The 27,043-nt window shown below is 43.3% G+C and overlaps 1 protein-coding gene across 1 annotated transcript in view; it reads right to left on the reverse strand.

Annotated features, from left to right (window-relative positions):
• rftn1b (raftlin, lipid raft linker 1b) overlaps window positions 1–27,043 on the reverse strand; it is a 142,512-nt gene that overhangs the window by 50,801 nt on the left and 64,668 nt on the right. The window contains exons 4-5 of the mRNA XM_080471775.1: window positions 11,731–11,839; window positions 5,403–5,784 (exon numbers count right to left, since the gene is read on the reverse strand). Of these exons, the coding sequence (XP_080327901.1) occupies window positions 5,403–5,784; window positions 11,731–11,839 (491 nt within the window). The remainder of the gene's footprint in view (window positions 1–5,402; window positions 5,785–11,730; window positions 11,840–27,043) is intronic.

Raw genomic sequence — 27,043 nt, forward strand, 5'->3', positions numbered from 1 at the left:
AACCTCCTTCAGCCTAGGAACCACTGATGCTTCCTTTACCAAAGGAGACCAGCTCATGTTCCCCCACAATTCCTTGCGGTGACAACTTTTAAAGGGACCGGCTCATCGGAGCGTTCAGGGAAACTCAGGACGACTGAAAAAAGAGCAGATCATGTAAGTTACCGAAGCAATAATCTGCCTAGAACAACTTGAAATCATCTAGAACCCAGATCCCAACTAGGAATGTTCTGGATGTTGTAGAACCAAAACAGTAAAGTTTTAGTGCAGCTTATTCTCACTCTGATTGGTTCTTTATTCACCTGGCAGCAGTTTACCTTTAGTTCCTCTTTTCCTTTGATTTACATTCAAACCTTGAGATATTTGACATTATATCAGAGGTTACAGCCTCAGGGGAAAGTGAGAGGAACCACCTTTATGTAGTTCATTTACAGAAATTTTTACTTTTTTCACCACGGCTGACGTCACTAACCTTCACCGCCGTCGGATTATTATTATGGCACCTTGTGGAGGTGTGGTCCGATTGTCAAAACAACTTGATCACCTTTCCTAACTCCTTTAGGAAGCTTCCTAACACCTTTCCTTAACTCCGTGACTTCATCCAGGGGTTAAGGAGAAGTGGATAGGAAAGGAGAGAGGAGGAACTATTCAGACGCACCCAAAGTTTGCGTCTGAGCCGCCATGTTGCGTTGGTCTCCAGGAGCAGACCGAGCCCGAGGAAACATGTTCAGACGCAGCATGTGACTCCGAGCTGTGCTACATGCTACATGCTGCATGCAACATGCTAAAGAGTTTCGGATCTGGAATCCATCAACGGTATTCCCAGATTGAAAACTCCACACGAATTGGCCCCAATTTGCAATCCAGCCCAGCTATTTCCACTTCTTCACGACAGAAGCTCTCCTGTTCGCGGTTCCCCGGTGCAAACGGTGGAGCTGCACATACTCTATTGTAAGAGGGAAACACAAGGTTAAAACGATCTTTGATCTTTAAGAAACTCCATTAGCAACCAACATAAATCAAAGGAAAACCTCTCGCCAAGTTCCTTCTTGAAGCCAGCAGAGCTCTGCTCCTGTGTTACGCCGGCCTGTAAAGGCCACAGTAACCGTCTCATGAAAAAACAATACTGTCGAGTCATTGGCTGTTTGGGTTCGAGCCAAAAACAAGATTTAAAAGCCTGAAACCTCCTCCCCCTTATGGCTAAATAATTGGTCCGAGCCCTGATTTTATTAATGCTTCAAATGATTATAGTGGTCATTTCTTTGCTTTTAGGGTGGCATTTTACTTAATGCCTCCATAAATTTAAATTTATAACCATACTTGAGTATCCTTGTTTCCAAAACACACACACACACACACACACACACACACACGCACAGCAACATTAAGCCTTTTCATCTTAATCGCTTGAGTTCATTACAACAGCAGACAACAGCCGATCCTTTCAGAGTAAAGTTTGTGTCGTTAACGTGACCTCCACTGGGACGTCTTAGCAAGAAAACGAAGTATGTGAATGCGGTTAGGGCGCCACGTTGCTTCAAAGGCTGATCTGATGTGTCTGAGTGATGAGGTCAGTGGCGCTGGACCGATCTCAGCTCTGCGGCTTTACCGCCGACATGACATGTCAACGTTCGGACGTCTGCTTCCATAATCTGATCCCACCGGAGCAGAGATAACACTGATCGGACTGATAACAGGCGGGCAGTTGGATAAAGAGCCTTGGAGATGTCAGACTGATCCAAGCCAAAGACAGAACTTATTTCTTTGTGACTTTGGTGAAAGTTGGACTATCTCAGGCTTTTTACAGCCTTCTCTTCAATTTGCATTGAGGAATTCTATTTATATCTCCAAAAATCTGATTGCCTTTGATAGTAACTGCTCTCTTTCAACATAGGAAACATGATGTTAACACCAAACCATCAAGGTAATAATTGTAAATGAATACATGGAATCCATCTATCCATCCATCCATCCATCCATCCATCCATCCATCCATCCATCCATCCGGGGTCAAGATGGCAGTATAGAGCTCCCCCCCAAGTCACCCCCCAGACCAAATTAGAGATAGAATCTCTCCAGAGAGTCCTGGGCCGACCTGGTGGCCTCCTCCCAGTTGGACGTGCCTGATGAACCTCTACTGGGCTTCCACCAGAGGGCATCCTAATCAGAGGAACCTCCTGAACTGGCTGCTCTCAATGTAGAGGAGAAGAACCTCGACTTTGGGCCGGTTCAGGTGATCCGATCACAAGTGGCCCTAAAGACACGTGTGAACAGGCACCTTTAACTCAAACCACTGGAAACCACTGGAAACCACTGGAAACCACTGGAAACCACTGGAAACCACTGGAAACCGAAAACGTGCTTACATCAGTGTCAAACAGTGACAACACGAAGCAATTCAAACGACCACGACGAATGACGGAAGGAGTGTTGTGGTGGATCAAATAGCCTTGTAATCCATTGGTTTCCATGGTGACAAATGTGGCGTAGGTATGCGTTCTATTGAGCATGTGCAGTACTTTTTACTATGATCGTAGTTCACACTGTTTCACACGGAGACGGAGCGATCTCAAAAGGTTGTGTTTTCAGTCACTTCAAGCTTCGTCGTCACGTAAACGGACTCCTAAACGGACTCCTAAACGGACTCCTAAACGCAGCTCAACACAACAAGGGACGAACAGAATCTGCTTCCATGTGACTTTACCGAAAGTAAAGACGAAGTTTGCATGTTGAGCCTTAACTACAACATGCTAACTGCTAAGAAAGCCTCATAATTCAGCAGCATTCAAAGTCTGATGGAGTTGTGATTAAATGTTGGGTTTCTGCCCCCCCCCCCGACTAATTGACTGGTGTTAATTAAAACACTCATTAAGTTAATAGAGAAATCAGACTGTAGGAACATCGCCGCTACGCCGTGGGAGTAGAGATGAAATGTATCTGTTTGTCAATGATTAATAAACTGGCCAGATTCTAATTTTCTCTTTTTGCTCATGCATATTGTATTTTAATTCACCCTTTAAAGAAGCAGCGCCGTCATTCAACCGCCGCAGTCCCATCTTCCTATGTGAACCCTGCCGAGCTTGAGAGTCTGAAAATGTGCAGGATTCGGTTTCAGTCCCGGCTTCGGGGGACGCCGTCCCTCTTTCCGCTGTAATCCCCTGGAGTTCTTTTTTTTTCTTTGCCAGTTTGGCTGCCAACAGTTGCGTGGCGCTCACCTCCAGATCTGAGGGATTAACAAAAACAAGCACGAGCAGTGGCAGCGACTCTCGGGCCTCCTCGGCGGGCCGGGCATTAGGAGAGAGGGGACATGGGAGTTTGGCAAACCCTCCTGCTGGCGGCGGCGCAGCATTTGGATTGGGGATGGGGGGGGGGAGTGGCACTGACGGAGGTAGAGGACGAGGCAGTGGGGGATTATCTCGCTGCAAAATGCTCTGCGGGGAACCAAGAAGGACCGGTGGGCTGTGGCCCGCTGCAGTGCCAAGTGTGTGTAATTACACACACATTCACACACGCATGCACGGGCGCACACACACACACACACTATATCTGTAGATGTGTGCAGACAACAGCAGTAAGCATGCAGTGGATTAAAGCGGACGCTGTACGTAGAGGCGTGCAGTGTGAGGTAACACTCCCACCGGGCCTGGCGTCCGACCCGCACCGACACACAATCGCAAATAGTTTGTGTCGGAAAGAAAGAGAAGAGAGAGACCGTAGGAGGACGAGCGGGAGCGGCGGGCGTCTCCATCTGTTAATCTGAAATGCTCAAGCGAAGCCAAAACTATAAACGTCTTGCTGATTTTAACACACGGGAGGAAAAGCGGTTGAATGCGGCTCGTAGGGGCGCAGCTACGAAGCTCACTTGTTGGAAAGTCGTAAAAAAGAAAACAACCAAAACAACGAACCACTAAACGTGCAGCTTCTGAGTAAAAAACAAAAAAAAAGCGTTGAAACACCTCGATTCATGGGCTAAGTGTGATTCTGAATGCACGGCGGCTACAAACAGACATCCCCTTTGTGCGACAGATAGCGAGGATTATATCCCGAGGCGACACGCTGTTGTGCAACATGGAGGCAATCGCAGGAAACGACACCTCCGCAGACGCCGAGTCTTTTTAGGAGGGATCCGTGTTTTCACTCAAACAGCCGAGAGGTAGAGGCACAGAGTTACACAGACATGCAGACAGATATTGGCTGAAGATTAGAAGCCGTCAGCTGGGATCTCGGCGAGCGTGTGACACAAAGCGGCTCCAGTTCACAGCTGATCCTCTCGATAGCGGGATTGAACACCCAGGAAATAACCCCCCACCCCCCCCCACCCCCCCCACCCCCCCTCTGAGACCGCCAGTCAGCAGCAGGTCGATCGGAGTGCAAACGGCCACAGAACAGAGTAAAGTTACTCACTGGTTTTGTCGTGTTGTTGCTGTGACAGATTATCTGAGCTGTCAGCTCAGTGTGGGTCAGTCTGATGAAGTTACATCAGCTAGAGGAGGAAGATGCACTATAATCTGGAAGTTAGTGGAGGAAGATGCTCTATAATCTGGATGTTAGCGGGAGGAAGATGCTCTATAATCTGGATGTTAGAGGACGAAGCTCTGTTATATGGATGTTAGAGGAAGATGCTCTATAATCTGGACAGATTCATGAACTAATGCCAGCGAGAGGAAGCAGCTGAATTCAACCGTCAACATACAACCGTTATTGAAGCATGCTAATGCTAACCACAGCTATGGTGGAGGGACGCTAATGCTAATGAAGTTTACAGTTGGACGTATTTCATGTAGAGGTGCAGAGGCAGTTCTGGATTAAGTAGTTTTTCAAGTAATCAGGAAAAAAAATAGTAATTCAAATAATGGAAGTCTTAATGCTAAGGCTAAGTGAAGGAAGGGAGCAACAGCAGCTTTGTATCTAAAACCATTTTCATCTATTGAGAAAGTCTTAACCTGGTTGAAAGCAGTGACCGGGTTAGTTGTGGAGCAGCTCAGGTACGACGCCGATGATAAGAACATAAACGTGTGACTCTGCGATGTTGCTGTGGCTCATCACAGTTTGACGTTCTGACCTTTAATTATCGTAACGATGATTCCCTCCTCGGGGCCTTTCTGTGAAATTTGTTGGTCGGGCCACGTGGCCGATCTCTCCCGTCGTTTGGACCGAGTTAAAAATAAAACCCGTTTGACCTTTTAATTTCGCCGCTCTCGTCGGACTAATTATTCTTATTTCCTTTGACCGGTTCGTTCAAAGGAAATGATACATTTGGTCACTCGAGCAGTTTATGAAGTAAAGATTTTAGAGTCGGCGCCGTTGATTTAATAACATATTTAATTGAATCTAATGTTATTGTGTAACATTTTGATGTTTATTTTCACCATCACAGTACTGTGGTTGCCATGGAAACCACTCACCGTCTCCCCTCCGCATCCTGAATCTGGGCCTCTGGTTCGTCTCGGCGTCGCCATCCTTGTTGTGACTGGCGGAGTCGTCCTTCTGCTCTCCCTCGGGCGGCGGGGAGGCGGCGGGCGAGACCTGGTCCCGCTCGTCCGGCGCCACCTCACCCCCGGCGCCCTCGGGTTCGGGTTCGGGTTCCGCCTGGGGCTCCGCCTGGTTCTGCGGGCTGGAGGGGCCGGAGGGGCTGCGGCTGCCCAGGGAGCCGAGCACCGAGCTGGGGCTGGAGTGCAGGGACAGCGAGGGGGTGTCCGGCTCCCGGATCCTGGTGCAGGGGGCGCCGTAGGGCTCCTGCACGAAGCCCACGAACAGCACGCCCTGGTCCGCAGCGTCCTGGATCTGCTGTATGGAACAAGAAACACACACTTCAAAACAAAATACTGCAGTTTGAAGAGTTAACAGAACATTAATCAGAAAGTCCTCTGATTAAACGTTTCAGTGATGAATAAATGATACTGAATATTATCCGGTTCTGGATCGCTGCCAAACAAACAAATTGGACATTTCTGACAACTTGCAAACTGATTAGTAAAATCTTGGCCGTCTTCCGTTTTGTTAGCTTTGGGCTTTTAAGCTGAAAATTCAAAACTGGGAAGCTTCTCATTTTACATGCAAGTGCAGAAATGTTTTTCACATTAAGTTAAACCTGAAACTAATATATTGCATATAAAACTGTAATATCTGGTCAGCCTTCAGTACTTCTAGGGTACAAGAACAAAATGAATAAATACATTTGTGACTTAAATGTAATGTACATCAGATTTCATTTAAATCACATTAATGCAGAAAACCAGCTGTTTTTGGTGATTTAAATTTTCCTTGTTGTCGTTTTGAGAAGTTTTACTTTGTTCTGCAGTTTTAGATAATCTTTTGTTATTTTACCTTTATAGGCAGTTTTTAAGTGTTTTGACTCCATTTGCAGTTTTTAATAATTTTTACCATTTCACCTTCATCAGCAGTTTCAGCCATTTTAAGTTACATCTTTTTTAATATTCAGATACAGCTTTTAGCCACTTTAGCTGTTTTAGCTTCATTCGCTGTTTCTAACATTTTAGCAGTTTTAAAATATTTTTGCCATTTTTCTCACTTTCATTAGCTGTTTTTAAGCATTTTAGCCACTTTTCCTAATATTTATGAGGTCCTTTGAACCATTGTAGCAGTTTTAAAATATTTTAGCCGTCTTTCTCATTTCCATTAGCTGTTGTTAATCAATGTAGCTGTTTTGGCTTTATTGGCTTTATTTGATTTTAATCCTTTCAGCTGTTTTAATTGTGATTATTGGTTTTGACCAATTTTCGCAGTTGTTTTTTGTTCAATCTACCACTTCATGTGTCACGTTTGACTCACGCTGCGAGATGAAAGTTTCTTTGCCTCTTTGAACGATCACCTCTTGTACAGCTAAGATGATATCACAAAGATTTTTGTTGAAACTGCGGGGAGCCATGACAGCGGGGTCAAAGTCGACAGATTGAAAACCTGTCAAGCACATTTTTCCACGTATCCCCATGTACTCATCCCTGCTGCCCATCCCACAAATGCATGACTTTTTATAAATGTGGCACCATTTATAAAAAGAAACAATCAAGCTTCCTACTAGTGCTACTTTTATTGTGAAAAATCCTTGTGACAATAAAGAAAACAACTCAAGTTTCTTCACTTTTGGACTTTTTCCTTTTCTTCCCCCGCCACGTTTTTTCTTATGGATTCCTCTGCATCCCTCCCATCTTTGTTTTCTCTTCCTCTCCTCGCTCCTCCAATCAAGCAGATTTTTGATTAGACTGTGGCGGTGGCGACCCGAGTCGCCCCGGAGCCGCCGTCCGACACGTAAACTCTCCACTGCATTCTCTGTCATGCTGTCGTCTACGTAGCATCTAATGTCAATATTGGCCTCTTTCCGCTGCTGCCTCCAGAGAGTGAGATTGAAACGTTAACTGTCGGGGAATGTTAATGATGCCACTCTCCATTTCGGGCCCCCGTCTTGCCAAACAACCCCACCCCCCACCCCACCCCCAGCCGGGGAAGAAAATATAAGGAATCAAATCAAACTGCAGGTTATTCACTATGAAATTAAATTGGAAGAACAGTCGCATTGTTTCCAGCCGTATTGTTTAATATCAGCCGAACGCTCTCTGGGCGCCGTCGCGTCACATTCCCCTCGTCAATATGTTGAAAATGGAATTGCCGAGATAAAAGGGAGCAACTGTTGTATCTCATTTACTGGCGAAGCGAAGCCGGAGGGCGGCGAGGAGCGAGCGAGCGACCGTCGAACGTCGGCGCCGCCGACGGGACAGGAGACTCCAGCGGAGTTTGAATTCATTATTGACAACGTTTGCGTTATTGTGGCGCTAATGTTGTCATCAGAATTCCGTTTAATGGCGACAAATCAGCCGCGCCTCGCACCTCGTCGACATTAAAACAGAATCTGGTGAAGACAATGGAATTTTATTGTGAAAAAGTAACGGATCAGAGTTGAAACCTCAAGAAAACTCTTGAGGTTCTGCTAAGTGCGTTAGCACGCTATCGTCCATTCAGCACTATACGGTCGAGACAGTGTTGAGACCCCGATTGCGCAACGTTTAATTTGAAAACCCTCCAGTTTTGGGTTCTCGTGGCAGAAAACTTTCGCGTTTTACAACGGTGACGTTTTGAGACGCTGAGAATGATACAGTTAGCATGCTAGGCTACATGTTGATGCCTGTTTGTTGTAATAATGAAAAACAACAACAAAACACAAAAAAGGTAATTTTCATGCCGACTCGATCCAAATTTTATTTTGAAGGACTGGATGCCCTGCAGCGCAAGTACAGACTTCACAAGACTTCTGTCATCGCATCTCTCACTTTCAACTTTTCGATAAAACGTTTGAATTTCCTCCGGACGTTCTCGCTCCTTCGGACCCGACCAGAAGAGAACAACACCCTCCTGATACTGCTATCAATACTGGTGCATCCCTAACGTTCACATCAAATGACAGTAAAGCTACTACATCTTTTTTTTTTTTTTTACTTTTAGTTTGATGAAGTTGGTTTGATTAAAATTATAAAAAAAAATTTTACCTTTATTTTACCAGGAAAACCTCGTTGAGATATAAAATGTCTTTTTCAAGAGTTTCCTGGCCAAAACAGGCGGCAGCAGAATAAGGATCCAGACAAAACAGCAAATAAAAAAAAATCCTAAAATGTATAAGAAAAATGCCAATAAATTGAAAAACATGTATAAAACACACACATATATATATATATATATATATGGAAATCGCATCATTTCTCTTCATTAACTAAAATGAGTATAAATTTGATGGAAAATATTCAGGAAGTAGTTTCCAATATACCGCCAGCGGAATATCAACAGCCTGTCATGAAAAAAAAAAAAAAAAAAAAGCATTTCAATTTGGACTTGAGACCACATTTCCTATTGCTTCACCCCCGTCAGTTATTAAAGTGGCACCGGGAGAAGGTGTCTGAAGGTCAAGATGGAAACGTCGGCGAGAGAGACGGAGTGAAGGCGGAGATGACAGAAAGACGGGATGAACAGATAACGGCCGAGACGGGGAGAGAGGAAGAGAAACGAAAAAGAAAAAAACAACAACAGCGAGAAAGAAAGTTAAATGGAATGCTGAGACTTCTCTGCTCGCTCCTCCACCACTCATCCATGTCCACTTTGGTTTTTAATAGATTTCTAGCGTGGCCTCCTGCTCCTCCTCCAGCAGCTCACTAGATTAAAATGATAACCAACAGTAATGAGGTCCTGCAGGACCGCGCCTGCAAGACTAATCGAAGGGCAAAAAGCACCCAAAGGTTCCGGAGCGGCCGACATGGCGGCCGGTAATATATAGATTAGGCTTGAATCACGATGACGCAGCATTACCGATTCGCCGAGGAGGAGGAGGAGGAGGAGGAGGAGGAGGAGGGTGACATATATTTCATTTGAAGTGCCATTTCCAACAGGCTTTCTGCAGCAGTGTAATCCTAACAGAGCCGCTTCATTATTAAATCAGCGATTTCAGATCTCCGGCTCCTGTTTAGCCGCTTTCATCTCCTCGCTGGAAAATACAGACGCGTCAGAGCTATTTGGTTTGCTAATTAACATTCGCCTTGAACCGCCGAGGAAGAGCGGCGCCACCTCTGCATCGTAGCCGTGCTGCTTCACGCCACGAGAACTAATAGTTACAGGTTGACTTCAAGTTACGGCTTTACTGCAGCTCTTAAAAGCATTTTACTGTATTTAAACGGCTTTTTCTTTTGTTTCAATAACAGATAATTATTTCTATTTTATCGGGTTCACGCTCACTAATGACTCATTCAAAGTGATCGAATACATGAGACGGATTTCAAACCAGTTCAAAGTTTTCTCATTATTTTGACAGAGAAAATTATTGTTAATAATAATAATAATAATAATAATAATTTTTATTTACATTTGGCAAAAAAATCCACAATAAAAACATTTAAAAATGGATTATAAAAAAATAAAAAAATAATAAATAAATAAATAAATTCTATCAAATTTACAGATGGACTGATACCAATTTAATACGAGTACTAATCTTACACTGCAAAAAGTTAAGTCATAGTATAAGGTATACTAGATACTTTTTTGTTGGATTTGTTTCCTTCAAAATGGGCATTGAAAATATATTATAATAATAATAATAATAATAATAATAATAATAATAATAATAATAATAATAATAATAATAATAATAATACTGTATGTACCATAGCCATATGCTTATCTAAAAAAATAATGTCTACACATTCAGTTTGTTTGTAATCATATGGACTCTGGTGTGATCAACTGCGGGTTGGAAATTAATGGCATTGAGTGTTGACGGTCTTATTTTAGGATTATTCTCTGTGCAGAAGTGTTACCTTTAATGGAAATAATATTTTAAAGATTTTTTTTCTAGCAGAGTAACTTTAAAAGGGTTTAAAACTGAAGTATAAACTACTCAGCCTTTTAAATTTCTAATAACAGACACTGTTGACCTGGTTCATTTCAGCCGAGCAGCAATAGAATTAAAAGTTGTGGATCTGCCCTTCAAATATAACTGACATTCCACTAAAACACTCGGAACGAGTTACTGCCTCCGTGATTTCATTTGTGTTCAGGTGATTAAACCCTCCGAACACCAGAAAGAAATCTTCACACTGGTCGACTTTATTAGGAACCGCGCTGCCAGCGTTTGGTGACAAGCTGCTATTAGAATCCTCCGGCTTGAGGGCGGCGCGCTCGCTGGCAGGTTGAGCCACGCGCTGGTTGGCAAAGTCGCCGTTGTAAATGTGGGAACGCATTTTGTTCCCGGGGCCGTCAGACAGAGTGACGCGCCGAACAAAGCCAGAGGAGTTGATGCAAGAAAGACGCTTAATTTCTTTATTTCTAGATATACGACGCTAGGAGACAGTAAAGTTTACATTTTTTTGGGGGCTTTCCTGGCTCGGGTGGCAGGTTGCGTCTCAATCGGAAGGTCGCAGGACGGAATGGGAATCAAAAACCAGATTCCAGTGTTTCAATCCCTTGGAATCGTTTCCAGTGGGTTTGAATGACGTCATTCACAAAACATGACGGAAAACATGGTGCCCAAGCGGCACAAACACTCTTAGGTTCGGTTCCATTTCACGAGAAAAGGACGACAACAGGGCAACTTGCAATACTTGCAAAGTGGATGGAGGAAATACGACCGAAATGCAGAAACATTTGCTAATTCAGAAATTCAGCCGTCTGAACAATCCAGTCGCAAATGTAATATGTTCTTTAATACAGCTAAAAGAGGTTCACGCTTTTAACATGACTCCTACAGAGGTTGAGGTTTGGGCTGGAAACAGTGAGTCAGTATCTGGCAACCCTCGGCGTGACGTCACGCCTTCTTCTGCGCATGCGCTCGCTCTGGGGTCGGGTTGCGTTCACACGGCAGTCTGATGGAGGTCGCATTTGAAATGTCGCAAAGAAATCCGATCCCAGCAAAAGAAAAAAAAATCAGACGTGAGCAGTGTGAACACAACCAAAGTGTCCTTGAGCAAGACACTGAACTCCAAAATCGTTCCAAATATACTGATTGAGCATCTTCATTGGTGTGTGAATGTGTGTGTGTGAATGGGTGAATGTGGTTAACCATGTAAAGTGCTTTGGGACTGTTCAAGCAGTGGGAAAAACGCCATATAAGTGAGATCCTTTTCCTGAATGTGTGGTTCTTTCATGTTGGGCACAAGCATAAAGAGCGAGAGAGTGAGAGAGAGAGAGAGAGAGAGAGAGAGAGAGAGAGAGAGAGAAAAGGAAAAGGTTTTGTACCTTCTTGACGTAGCCCTGGATGAGCTCCGGGGTTGGAACCTGCTCCGCCGACAGACACTCCTCCAGCTGCAGTTTGTACGATGGGCAGACCGGCTGGCGACTCTCCACCCTGCAGGCACCAGAGAGAGAGAGAGAGAGAGAGAGAGAGAGAGAGAGAGAGAGAGAGAGAGAGAGAGAGAGAGAGAGAGCACCATTAGCACCAGGCTCACAGTCAACAGGCCTCCAGCCGGACCAATCGGGGGAATTGGTGCATCGACTTGCATGTAAAAAGACGTTCAAACCAGCCGGAAACATTTGCATTAACAAACTGCTGCTGCTGCTGCTGCTGCTGCTGCTGCTGCTGCTGCTGCTGCTGCTAAACCAACAAACTGAAACAGACTCGCCAAAACGCTGTGCTCATGTTATTGTTGCCTTGCGGGGGGGTGAAAGAAAATGCAACAACACTTAAGGGAGACAAAGATCCACATGGATGAAAGGGAGCGCCCCCACAAAGCAGGAAATTCAAAGCAACCCCCCCCCCCCCCCCACCCCCCCCCCCCCAATGTTTCCAGCCTGTATCAGTATTTAGAGCGGATCTATTTTTATATGGCGTTGTATTTTCCTTCTCTGTCCTCTGGAGGAAATCCCAGAGCCGACCCCGAGGAGCCCAACGCCCCACAGCTTCTATCTCACTGCCTCTCATCCTGTTGACAAGGCGAAGGAGCCTCGCACGCACAAAGTGTGTGTGCCGGCGCAGCGGTGGTCTGTGTGTGTGTGTGTGTGTGTGTGTGTGTGTGTGTGCTCTGCGTGAGCTCCGGCTTTACACGGACACCTGATGTGTGGGAGGGTGAAGGATGCATGCGTGCAAGCTGCTGTGTGTGTGTGCGTGTGTGTGTGTGTGTGTGTGTGTGTGTGTGTGTGTGTGTGTGTGTGTGTGTGTGTGTGTGTGTGTGTGTGTGTGTGTGTGTGTCTGTAGAACGGCTGCACCAGCAGATTCCCGGTTCACGTGGAGGCTCCCGCCGGCTGATGGTACGTGCCCTTGTCTCTTCGCGTGTGTTGGAATTCCTGATGCCTTTTCCGTGATTTTCCACAGGAAACAGATTCTCTCAATACATTAAAAAGATAAATAAATAAAATGACCAAGCCTATTAAACACTCAAACCCCTAACTAGTCAATAATGCAGGTTGGTTCCTTCAGGAACAAACATAGAAAAATATGAAATTCTCGATTGTGACGTTTAGATTGTTTATAATTTCCACTTAGGAAAAGATTTCCTCGGTAGAATAGAAAGTCTGTCAACAGAGCTAAAATAAACATCTCCAGGTTCTTCATATTTAGCACAGTGGAGATGCTTTTTTAACCGCTGGCAAGAAAAACAAACTCACACATTTCCCAGAATGGCAAACTGCTCCCTGAAGTAAAGCGACGGGTTCCAAATGTTCTGACGTGTGTGAATAACTTGCGTTTGCAAAGTTCCTCCGACGTGTTTGTAAAGTTAAACGAGGCCACGGCGTTCAACGATGAGGTTTCCGGCCCGTTTCACTCAATGTTTGAAGAGAAACCAAGTTCAGTTGAAGATATTTCAGCTGCTGCTGAGATGAGGACGGCGTCAAATTATGAGCACTTGATGCTGCAAGTCACAACAATTTGGAATTTTTGAGCAAAAAGGAGAAAAAAAAGGAAAGAAAGAAAATTAACAATGATAAAAAAAAAAGAAAATATAAAGAAAAAAATAAGAAAAAAAAGAAAATATAAAGACTTTTTTTTTACAAAGAAAATAGAAAGAAAAAATTAATAAAGAAAAAGAAAAAAGAAAAAAAATTTACAAAGAAAAAATAAAAAATAAAATAGAAAAAAACATAACAGAAAGAAAAAATTAACAAAGAAACAAAGAAAACGGAAAAAAACTATTAAGAAAAAAATAAAGTAGAAAGAAAAAAATTAACAAAGAAAAAATAAATATATAAATAAATAAAATCAGGCGCTAAATGGCTGTAAATGAATATAGAAGCATAAAAATAGGATCCCTGCACTGATATTGTATTAAAACAGACTGTTACAATAACTATTTCCAATTATATTCCAATAAAATTATTCAACTCAGTCAGGGAAATGAAACGTGAGAGAAACATCAAGCTTTTTTGTTTATCGGCGGGAGATTAAAAAACCCTGGACGTTGACTTCTTATTCACAGATCGTCCAGAACGACCTCTCGCAAGCAAATTGCTTTTCAAAAAGCAGTTCTGCATTCAAAGAGGACCGGAGGAGTAGGAAGCCGAAGCACATTAATATTTCTTCTTTCATTTTGTCCTCTTTTGATGCTCTGATTTACTTTTTGACCTTGTGAATATTTCTCAGGGAGGAATTTTGTACAAAAACTAAAAAAAACAACAACACGAAAACCAATGCGCATGTATTCAAATCCAATACCAACCAAATGTCATGCCAACAAATTCATACTCATATCGGTACTCGGTTTCGGAAAGTAGCTTAAGGTAATTAAAGGTTAGTACTTGTATCGGTGCTCAGTATTGGCAGGTTAGTACTTGTATCGGTGCTCAGTATCAGCAGGTTAGTACTTGTATCGGTGCTCAGTATCAGCAAGTAGCGAAAGGTTAGTACTTGTATCGGTGCTCAGTATCAGCAAGTAGCGAAAGGTTAGTACTTGTATCGGTAATTGATATTCGCAAGGAAGCTAAAGGTAGCTAAAGGTTAGTACTTGGTATTGGCAAATAACTCAATGTTAGTACCTGTATCAGTTTTCGGTATTGGCAAGTAGCAAAAGGTTAGTACTCATATTGGTACTCGGTATCAGCAAGTAGCTAAAGGTAAATCCTCGTATCGGGTACTAGCGAGTCATAGTCCATTATTACAACTAATCGTCCCAAACCTATTTAATAAGTACTCAGTACTTGGTATCAGCAAGTAGCTAAAGGTTAGTGTTTGTACAAAGAGTTAAAAGAGTAGTATTGGTGCCTCCCTCCAACTCAGCTACAGTGTTTTATTAAACTTTGAGTTGTTCTGGAGCTGAATCTGTCTGTGGTCACAGTAACGAAGCAGAAGCAGAGATGCGTGGATTAAAGTGTTTTCCTCCACCAACTACTTTAAAAACATGTTTTCCTCCTTTGTACTGCGAGATCTGCAGGTTTCACTATGTTCTACATGTTGCCAGGCGTCTTCCAAAGTCCCCCCCCCCCCCCCCCCCTTTTTTTTATTAAGATACGAAACAAAATTAAAAGTGTATCCCATCATTCAAAATCTAACAGGTTAATAAAAATGGATTCAGTCCTTCACTGAATTTTTTTTCTTTCTTTTTTAGCACTTAAGCTCTGTAATTTGATTTCAATGTGCACTATCAAATATTTTGCAGGTAAAAGATGTCCCTCCTTTTGAAGTAAGTCATTACTCGCAATGGGAGCGAATGGAGGGAGACTTCTGCAGGGCTGAGCGGTGACGGGTGGTGGGAGGTGGTGGGTGGAGGGTGGGGTTTAAAAATAGCAGGCTGCATCACCTGCAGTCCGTTTTCATGCAGCGTGCGGCGCCGGCTGTCAACCTCGGAGGCCTCGTGTGGTTAGACGGGTGTCAAACGCCTGCCTGCCTGGAGCCCCCTCCTGGGCGAGCACCCCTCCTCCACCCCTTCCTCCACCCTCCACAGATGGGTCACATGCATTGTTTTCCTGCAGAACATCTTGCGTCGGACTAATCGCTCCCGCCGGAGCCGCGCGTTAGCATGGAAACTAATTGCGTATTACCTGTTAATGGCTCGCTTTGGGATTTGTTTTCGCGGCGTGGTGGAAAACATCACTTGTGAATCTGCGGTTTCCAATTACAACGTGTTCACCGGAGTACACACACACAATAGAAAAAAAAACTGACCGTGTGGATGTATTGAGGTTTCTCAGTGCACGCGAAAAAGCCGAAAACATCGGCGGGTTTAATGTTTATCGGTTTATTTTCTCAGTTTCATTTGTTCTTCTTTCGTTCACCTTCTCGTGCTCGTCTGGAGAAAACGCTGTTTCTACATATTCTATACGTCCTGGCCGTGCTCACTAGCAACGCATAGATCAAGTTCCAAAACGAACAATAAGAGACGAACTATGTCAAAACTTTGAAAACAAATTAGCATTAAACAGCCGTTAGCTTGCGTTGCTAATCGCGGCTGCACTCATTACGCAGGGTTTTTGCTTTTGCTTCTAATTCTGACTCAACATTCGTCGCTGTATTTGTTTTCCTCAGAGTTTTAGATTCGATTATGATTTTAGCGGTGAGCGTCGGATTCGTCCTCAGCAGGACCCTCTCTGTTCCGTCTACATCCTGATTCTGAATCGAGTTCCTCCCTGACGGAGAAACTCCATGAAATCTCAGCTCCTCCGTTTCCAGGTCCATTTTCTAGGATTTCCACCTCGTTGGTGCTCGTACATTTTCCTCCTTCTGTTACAGTCGGTATCTTCGACCCAACGTCTCAACGATGCTGCAACCAGCCAGAAACACTGAAGACAATGTGGTGGAGCCAGAAGGAGGATGGGTGGAGGAAGAAGTGAACCTGGAGGGTGAGACTCCTCGGTAAAAAGATCAAATAACATAATGAGGCACCGATACCCGTGTTTGTATAACATCCTCTTCATATAATCATCAGCGACGTCTCCACCTCCATCCTCCATCCCTCACCTTCTGCCTCCACCTCCGTCCCCCATCTCCACCCCCACCTCCAATCGCTGATTTATCAGAACTTTGCAATGACGCCAAACACCGACGGACACGCCCACCTTCCTTCGTCATTTTCCAGTTCTGCAGACTCTCTAAAATCGTATTTCTTTGACATGAAAATGTAAAACAAAGCCCCTCCCGATCTGCGCCACCCCCACCCAAAGAGTCCGGGACGCCATGTTGGAGCCCCCCGATGTCTTTGAACCAGTATGAAGATGTGCTGCAGACTTTTACACAGTTTTATTTTAACGTCTCTAAACCGTCTCAACCGCTTCACCAAATAAAGGAAATATATAAATACAGTTCATATAGTTCATCCATTCAACTTCCTGTCCACAGCTGAGAGTATCCGAGTACATGTTCAGTAAAATACTTCAGATCATTACCTTAATGTCACCAGTTTCAGAAAATTGCTTGAGAGGATCTAAATTGCTCTCACGCTATAGAATAAAAAGCTTTTCTCTCTCGCGCCGCCGAGAGAAAGTCAAGGCTGAAGAAAATCCCCTTTTCCACAGCTTAGCAGGCGAGCGAATGAAAAAGACGAGAAGAGCTCGGCGTTCACTCAGAGACAGAGCGGCGTCGTGTCGGCCCCGAGGCCCGCCTCCACCACTCCGCCGCTCCGCCGCTCGCCCATCGCCGTGACGACACGGCCACGTTCGCCACTCTTCAATAATACAGCGCACTTCTTCTAATGTCACTTATTCCACACGTTTGTGAATAATTTCAGCGGAGCGGATCCAGTTTAATGGCTTTCAGGACGTACCTCTTACCCCCCCCCACTCCTCCTTTCCCTTTTTCACATCCACATCCTTTCATCCTTCACGGAAGCTCCTTGCAATTACCCAATAATGATGAATACATCCCATCAGGCATTGCCTGCTGAACTGTAACCCCATTCCGCCGCCGCCAAATTGAACACGAGGAAATTTGACAGTTGACATTTTAAATGTTCCAATGGTCCGATCAGTCCTGTCTGGGCTTAACGGCCACAAATTTGCTTGTCTAAGTTCTGACCCGCCTCGGCAGGTGTGTCAGCCGGGTGTTAACATCGGCACGTGAAGCCGCCGCCGCCGCCGCCGCCGCGTGTAAAGCGCCTTGTTGACTGAGCCGGGAACACCGAGGCTAATGCTGCAGAGACTTGACTGGGATTGTGCACACACACACACACACACACACACACACACACACACACACACACACACACACACACACACACACACACACACACACACACACACACACACACACACACACACACACACAGAGTCAGGAAAACGCTGCTCACTTCGGAGCGACGGATGAATGGATGCTCGCTGTCATGCTTTCACCACCCACTGTAACCCCTCCACCACCTCCACCCATCTTCTTCATTGCTCTTTGATTTCTGGCTCTGACAGTGAAAGGAAACTCTGATTCCTCCACCACCACCACCGTCGTCCCCCGGTGGAGATTTGGATTCCCCCGGGCGGGTGCTGATGTGAGCGCTTGTCTCCACGGTGACAGACTCTGGAGATAAAGCCTGGACCCGACAGCGGCCTCCCCTCTTCCCCTCTTCCGTCTCTCTCGCTGGAACGAATTCCCACGATCTCGCTAAATTGAATGCTCGTGCAAATAAACTGCGTTTTACTGAGAATAACGCTGCGAGTGGCATCGTTTCAGATGAGGCTTTTGAGTGCGTTAGAAGCTTGTTTACAAAAAATCAATAAAGTATAAACAGTTTATCTGTCGTGAAAATCTAAGAAAATATGTAACGATTAAAAGTCCAAAAATAAAAGTCATAAGGGCTGAGGAATTAACTCTTTATATGAGTAGTGGGTGTACGACTCTTCTTCTTCTTCTTCTTTATTTGGGTTTAATGTCAGTTTGCATTACAGCCATCTGGCGGTTCACTCTACTGTATCTAGTTCTATCTATCTACATTGTTTCTCAGAAAGAAAATGTGAATCACATTGTGTGTTGTCTCTCTCTCTCTCTCTCTCTCTCTCTCTCTCTCTCTCTCTCTCTCTCTCTCTCTCTCTCTCTCTCTCTCTCTCTCTCTCTCCGTCACTAAACCGTTCACTCTCCTCCCGTCTTCTTCCAGCTGTGCCTCACTTTAATGCCTCTCACCTCCCTCACGGCGTCTCTTTCACAAAAGCAAAGCAAACACGTCTTTAAAAAAATCAAACAAAGAAAAGAAAAACCCGGACAGGTCCACTCAGCCGTTTCGCTCAGAATCAATATTTCTGCGGTTCCGGTTGGGCCGAGCCGAGTCGAGCCGAGCCGAGCCGGGACCTTTGATATTCCTGCCAGAGGCGAACCTGCAGTGTTGCACACAGCAGAACGGTCGGTGATTACTAATGGACGGTCTGCGAGAAGGGAGGCCGGACACGGTGTCGTGCATTTCAACCATACGACCTCCTCTGCCTGCTTCTCACCTCACAGGAGGTGCGTTTCGCTCGTCTGCTTCCACGGTAATTTAGAAAGGTGATCGTACGTGTCGTTCTTCCATAAGAACCCATCCCATAAGAACAAGAAGAGAAGTTCGGTTGTGACGTCAAGCCGGCTGAACTCGCAGGCCACGCCTTGGTCCGGTTTTAACTGCTTTGAGTGATGCGTTCAGGGGCATCACGTAAAGCCGCCCTCCGACATGTAAACGAGCTGCTGGACTCGTGTAGTCGCGAGGCTACATGCTAAATATGATTAAAATATGACTGATAGTCATTAGCGAGCTGGAACACACATGCGCAGGACACGGCAGTGCCGAAGTTTCTTTGAATCAGTGAAGAATTCATCGTATGAAATAAAACAAATTTAAAATAACTATAATGTTTCACCACTAGGGGGCTCTCTCAATGTAAAAAAGTACAGATTGCTGTAATGTGGTTTATAAATGCATTGTATTTAAATGAAGCTAACGTTGGCTGAAATCGAATAATAATGAAGAGCCAACCTAAGAAATTCATCACCAGCCGCCACTCCTCACATCGGTGTTTAAGAAAGCAAGAAAAGTAGGTTCAGAAAAGTGTTGATTTTTAACATTTAAAAAACAATGGTGCCATTAAAATGTCAAATTCAGATCATTTCAAATATAAAAGAAAAGCGCAATCAGACACAATTAATTCACAGGAATTGTGTGATTTGCAGTGGGATCATCTTTCCAAAATGTTCCACATGTGACCATTTTCTGAGGAATGACCGTTTCTGCAGCACTTTCTATAATAAAACATCACATGGATCCGAAGAGAGGAATTATTAATGCCGGCAGCAGCAGCAGCGAAACGCTGCGATCTATCAACGTTACGCATGCCTAATTAATAATGGGATCTCGTCACGTACTCTTCAACGTTCTCACATGAAGGTAGTTTTAGCCCATTTTGTATTTTAAAAGTTTAGCATTTTGTACAAAATGTGACTATGACTGTAAAACACAAGAGAAAAAGAGCAGAAAGAAAGATGAAACCTTTTCTTATTGACCACTTAAAAAAAAAAAAACACTTCAAAAGGGTCAAAGTTCAGCGCTTTACATGTTTAATCAGTGATGAAGAAAAATGCCGCAAAAGAGAAGCAAAAGAGGTTTTTTGCTAAAATGAATATTTTCAATATATTTGAAAGATAAAGGATTTATCATTTGGACGGAAAAGGAGTCGCAACCTTTTCAAAAAAGGGTAGTTTTCACCGGTTTCCATGGAAACAAAGTTGAAGAGTTTTTCAAAAAGTTGTGTTCACCCTGGTTTCAACAGAGGCGGAGCAGTTTCAAAAATTGTCTTTTTCGCCCGTTTCAAAGGAGACTGTCGAAGCTTTTTCAAAAAGTACAATTTTCTTCAGTTTGCACAAAAATAGACATTGAAAGTTTAAAAAAAAGTTGTTATTGCTGAAGGTTTTCAAAAAGTTGCATTTTCCACCGTTTATAGAGAAATAGACTTGGAAAGTTTGGAAAAACTTGCATTACCACCTGTTTCCACAGAGACAGCATCAAAGAGTTTTCAAAAAGTAGTGTTTTTCCATGGAGATGGAGTCAAGGCTTTTCAAAAAGTTGGAGTTTTCCTCATTTCCACAGAGACAAAGTCAGAGTTTCCCTCGAATTCTAGCGAGATGGACTCAGAGGGTTTTCAAAAAATTGCAGTTTCCACCGTTTGCACAGAAAAACACTTGGAAAGTTTTCAAACAGTTGCGTAATCACCCGTTTCCACAGAGACAGCATCATAGAGTTTTCAAAAAGTTGCGTTTTGCCACGGAGACGGGATCGGGGCTTTTTCAAAAAGTTGAATTTTGCTCCGGTTCCATGAAAAACGAAAAGTTCTGCGTTGCGTTTCGTGTACCTGTACACAGACGCCCAAAACACAAGGACAGTTTTGGCTTTCCACTTGAAATCGTTGTCGTGGAAACGGAGCCTCAGCTCAGGTGAAGAGCGGCTATGATCCGACTTGTTGTCGGCCATAGTTGTTGTTGTTTTCCCTCCCGCCTCCAATCTTTGCATTCGAAGCTCCCTTGATGAGCAAATCCACCTCGGATAGGAACGAACGACGCCTGAGGCAACAGATTATTTTCTTTTCTTTTTTTTTAAAAAGAAAAAAAAGAGAAAGTATTTTTCCTGTCATAAACTTGAACTCCTCCATGTTGACAGTAAATATCGTGACGCCTTGCGACGACGCGCCGCTCTGGCAGAACGGCAGCGGAAAAATAATGATGAAACAGAAAGTTTGACAATCTCAAATTAAGCTGTCAGGTTTGCGGTGAATTATCTGCTGCGGAGGCCGTTCCTCCGCCGGCGCGGCGAGGAGCTGAGAGGAGGAGGAGAGAGGAGGAGTCCTGATGTGAGCTGACGGGAGGAGAAGAAGAAGCCATGTCTGACAGACCCCCCCCCCCCCCCCCATCCCCCCACTCACTCATCATCCACACAAACCAATTAATTGCTTCCCTTTTAATTCTCGACTCTCTTATTCTTTACGACCCCGTATTGTTTGTTCATTGCTCACGTTGCCTGTTTCGCTAATCTTCCCCCAACATTTTCTCTTTTTATGATTTAACTCCTCCTCGAGGAACCAGAGACGCTCGTCCTCATTTATTTTACTGCAGATTTATCCCCTCTTTTGAATGATTTCCCTCTTTTGGGTTTTATTTTCCCGAACGACGTCTTGGTGGCTGCAGATTATCACACTGCTCGCTCTCTCGGTTTTCTGCTCTTATTGTGGCGTCGCTGTGGGCGGCGGATGTAGTTTAAACTACTGAAACGTTGCTGTGGGCGGCGGATGTAGTTTAAACTACTGAAACGTTGCTGTGGGCGATGGACGTAGTTTAAACTACTGAAACGTTGCTGTGGGCGATGGACGTAGTTTAAACTACTGAAATGTTGCTGTGGGCAGCGGATGAAGTTTAAACTACTGAAACGTTGCTGTGGGCGGCAGACGTAGTTTAAACTACTGAAATGTTGCTGTGGGCAGCGGACGTAGTTTAAACTACTGAAATGTTGCTGTGGGCAGCGGATGAAGTTTAAACTACTGAAACGTTGCTGTGGGCGGCAGACGTAGTTTAAACTACTGAAATGTTGCTGTGGGCGGCGGACGTAGTTTAAACTACTGAAACATTGCTGTGGGCAGCGGACGTAGTTTAAACTACTGAAATGTTGCTGTGGGCAGTGGATGTAGTTTAAACTACTGAAACGTTGCTGTGGGCGGCAGACGTAGTTTAAACTACTGAAATGTTGCTGTGGGCGGCGGACGTAGTTTAAACTACTGAAATGTCGCTGTGGGCGACGGACGTAGTTTAAACGACTGAAACGTTGCTGTGGGCAGTGGATGTAGTTTAAACTACTGAAACGTTGATGTGGGCAGCCGATGTAGTTTAAACTACTGAAACGTTGCTGTGGGCAGCGGATGTAGTTTAAACTACTGAAACGTCGCTGTGGGCGGCGGACGTAGTTTAAACGACTGAAATGTCGATGCCATTGTTCTGAAGGCGCAGCGACTCGTTTGTCGGCACGATGTAACTTTACCCGATTTGATTCTGCTCGGGCGCAGAACTTTGAAGGCGGGTTAATGGAGCCAGTTTCATTTAACCTGAATAATATTTATCAACACGTAAACATGTTTATCATCTTAAATGAAGACATTTCTTTCTTTAAATGAAACAATGCTATACATACAAAAACTGAGGTTGCATTCATAAAGTGTCACAAGTAGAATTTTGGTATATTTTTATAAAACAATTTCTTTGTGGCTGTTTTAAAGTTTTTGTTTTTAAAAAAAAATCATTTTCCCGTTTCTGCTATTTTAAGCCGATCTGCTATTTCTATTGGTCTGAGCCATTTTAGATATACGAGCAATAGCCCCTGTTTACGTCTTTTTAATTTATTTTCATCCCCTCTTTTTTTATATTTTTTCCATTTTTTTCTCATTTCTCCATTTTTCCTTTTTCAAATATTTTTTTCTTGTCCTTCATTTTTTCCTTTCCTTTCTTTCCCCCCTTTCCTCCCCGAAAAAAACACTACAGTAACAATTTTAATCAATCTATTTCAAACCATTTTCCCTTAATTTTATGTATATATTTGTATATATATATACACACACACACACACACATATAGCAGCAGATTATTACATAATGAGTTGAAAATGTATTACATTATTACATAATGCACCATTATTACATTATTCCATTATTAAAAAAAAGAAGAAATAAACAACTGACAGACGATACCAACAGAGGCAGTGTGTTTTCTACTGGTGGTGTTTTGAAAAGTTTAAAGTGTGTATCTGCAGCCGGGCTGACAAAACACCTTCACACACGTTCTGGCCCCGCGGACAGAAAACAGAGTTTTTGGTAAACAGGTCTGGACTTCTGGAGGCCGACGGAGCCGAGCAGAGCAGCAGCCGCCGGGCTTCGGTAGCTGGACTCCACCCGTCTCCTCTCGGCTTCAGCCTTTTTTGATTGTCATGTTTTTATCGACCCGACTTCACAGCCTGTGGTCCTGAATAAACCCGATCGGGTTTCCTGACCCGCCAGGAGCTTCTGACAAAGTCTTTTTTTTTTCTGGGTGGATTGTGACGAGACAAACAAGCGACCTTTCACCCTCTGCTGTCCGTCACCGCCCCCCCCTCATGCCCTTCAGCCGGCGTTGGAGTGGCTCCCTGGCGTCCGGCCCTGACTAAAGTGCCCTGGGTTGTTTGGGCACGGGGCTGGAGGGCAGATGTCGGGGGCGGCGGTGACTTTGGACCAGCGTGACAGCTTGCTGAGCCACTAACAGATGTTGAAGCTGCTGATGAAGCAGCACAAAAGGCTTTAAAAGAAAATTTTTATCTTTTTTAATGAACCTCTGCTGTGTTTTAAAAAGACGGTTGTAACAGAAAGACTTCTCATGTGTGTACTACTGAGTAGAGAGGAAACTCGGTGGTAACAGGAAGTTTAATCAGAATCAGAGCTACACAGGGCTGTAGCGGTTAGAATAAGTATTGAAGTACTGTTTACGTTACAACATTTTAAGTGAAAAAAAAAGACGCACCAATTTTGTCAGAATTTGTGTGGCGGCGGTTTGCAGCAGTGATGCTGGAAACGCATTCATTTGGAACATGTTTCTCTCATATGAACACTTTTTTCAGTAACTTGTAATCTAACGCGCTACTATTTCCAAACCAGTAATCAGATTAAAGTTACTTTTCCAAGTCACTCTGTGTTACTATGGTAGGGTTACTTTTGTAGTATTACTATTCTGGCATTACTATTGTAGAATTACTATTGTATCGTTACTATTGTAGCATTACTATTGTATTGTTACTATTGTAGCATTACTATTGCAGCATTACTATTGTAGCATTACTATTGTAGCATTACTATTGTAGCATTACTATTGTATTGTTACTATTGTAGCGTTACTATTGTAGCGTTACTATTGTAGCGTTACTATTTTAGCATTACTATTGTAATGTTACTATTGTAGCATTAGTATTGTGATGTTACTATTGATTACTGCGACTCGATTACTGAGCAGATCCACAAGCTTTTTAAATACAACTTGATGTAAGACACTCTCTCACTTTACAAAGGCTTGTAGTTTTTCCACCCTTCCCTGGCATCTCTCTCTCTTTCATGGTGTCTCCAGCAGGAGGCAGTAACGGCGGCCAGCAGGAGGCAGTAACGGCGGCCAGCAGGAGGCAGTAACGGCGGCCACCAGGAGGCAGTAATGGCGGCCAGCAGGAGGCCCATCAGGATGATTCCCAGCCTGTCGCTGCCGTCTGAGGACTGTTTCCAGGAGAACATCTCCAAGTGAAAACTAACTTTTACTGTGTTTCGGCTCAAAAATGGTTTCCAGTGATTAAAAAAACCAACTCTTTTGTAAACAGGAAAACCAGAACTTTTCTGAAATGCTCGGTGTTTTCGCACAAATAAAAGATGAACAATAAGGATGAAGGAATCCAGAAAGTTTGTTCTCTTTTTGGAATTTAACTATTTTTATCAGAAACATTTAATCCTTTTAAATCTCATCTCAAATTTCATTTTTTACTACTACTACTATGTTTTACTTAAACTGCATTTTAATGTGTATTGTAAAGTGACTGTAAAGTATTATTCCTATTCTTGTTATTTTCTAACATTTACTACACCATCGTCTGCGTACATGGAGATATATTTCCTACATACAGCAGATACTGCGTGGACCTGTACCATGAAGAAAGACAGTTTAAAGGAGCTTGAATGTTTACATTGTACTGCTCTGTAAACATGGTTGTTTTACAAAAACACAGCGCCATCTAGTGTCCTAATACACTTTTCTTTTTCTCCTTTTTGCCATTTCCCTCAAAGCGTTGGTCGACTTAGCGGTTTTACCTCATTTAGCAGTTTTTCGCCTGGAGTTGAAACCATTTTATATAATCAGTGTGGAAATTGTGCAAATTAAATAGAGACGTTTATTTTCATGACATATACTGAAAGCCTCATGTAGCCGCTCTAGAGGAGCTGAAGAGCCACGTGTGGCTCCTGAACGCCTGATGCGGACCAACGTCGGCGCCTTGCAGCTCCATTTGGCTTCATCATGGCATCAATCTGAGGTTAAAAACATCCACGATTAAGAGAGTACAGCTTTAATCCCCTTTTAAAGTTTCTGCACTGGCTCCCTGTCGGCTTCATGGTCCATTTTAAGTTTCTTTTATTAGTTTAGAAATCTCTTAATGGTACATTTACCAATAATGGGAGTATTCTTGCCACTTGTTTTCAAACCTTTCACTCACTGTGCTCGAGATTAAATCACACATTCGCACTATAACTAGTTTATATTCCATTCTAAAGGCTTTATCTTAAAATCAAACACCATAAGCAGGAATATAATCATCAAGTAGACTTTAACGTGTTTCTTTTTTTTTTTTTTTTTTTTAATCGTCCAGGACATGAATATGAAGCAAAATCTGATTTGCAGTGAGTGTTTTTTCTGCATAATGACGCCAATTAAGGTACATTAGTAATCTCAACATGCTTTCTTAAGTGACTATAATGGCTTCATCAGTTTGTGCTAACAAAGGTCTTATTCCCAGGAGTGTGGCGAGGACGTCTGGGAAGATGATTTCCTCGGGGCTGGACCTCGCCTTTGTTTGGCTAAAATAGGTGTTCTTAATGAGAGACCTGCACTGCCTTTAATTGTCACCTTTTGCCCAGTTAATGAGGCTTAATCCTGGGGAAAAAAACAAAAAACAACTTTCCCGTCCACTCCTGGACTTCAGCAGGTTGTGTATTTGTTTAATGCTAAAAAAATAAAAGAGGAAAATATGCTAAACAAATGTGTAGAGAACATCTTTGGACGCGTGGGATTTATATCTGAGGCATATATACTTTTCTAATGAACTAGTTTTTTGCAGCATGTTAATCAACAAGGTAACACACTGTACTAATGACACTGTTGCTGACCTTCTTAATGACTGAATCACTTATAGATACTACATACGCATGTTCTTATTAGAAATACCTTTAATTATCACCTTTTGTATTGTCGATAATGCTTATTATTGCAATGAACACATTTATGTTAGGAAGTGAAATGAGATGTGTTGCCTGTTTGAAGAAAGAAAAAGATGATATCAGGTGCATGAAACAGATGTGTGAAAAAAATGGAAAATGCAGATGTTGCATAAACTATTTACTAAGAAAATACCACAGCCGACAACAACAACACCACCTCAATAGCAACACCACTATCGACAATATCACAATACCAACAAGAATACTAATTCCACCACCACCAATAGGAAAACCACTAACGAAAACACCAACAGCTCCACCTAATAACACCAACAACCACAGTACTAAGCACACCACAACAGCACCTACAACACTTTGACATGTTGCATTTTCTTGCATATATTAAATAAGAAAAGCAGACGAAAATGTCTCTTTAAATATCACTTTTTACCTAATTCATGAGTTCTTCTTGCAAAAAAACACCTTAATGTTACCGAGTGAACTTTCAATTTTTGCATGTTTGTTTGTGTTTCTGCGTTTTCTCTTATTGTGAAAAAAATATACAAAAAAGAGAGGTTATAAGGGGAATAATTGGAGGAATTGGACCTTTATTTGTATCTAAAACTGGATGTTTTCCATGTAAATTACAAAGAAAACAAACTAGAGTTGACCTTGTCGCTGACGGAAACATTCCGCAGAGTTTCTT

Source organism: Lipophrys pholis (genome assembly GCF_963383615.2).
Source record: "Lipophrys pholis genome assembly, chromosome: 9".
NCBI lineage: Eukaryota > Metazoa > Chordata > Actinopteri > Blenniiformes > Blenniidae > Lipophrys > Lipophrys pholis.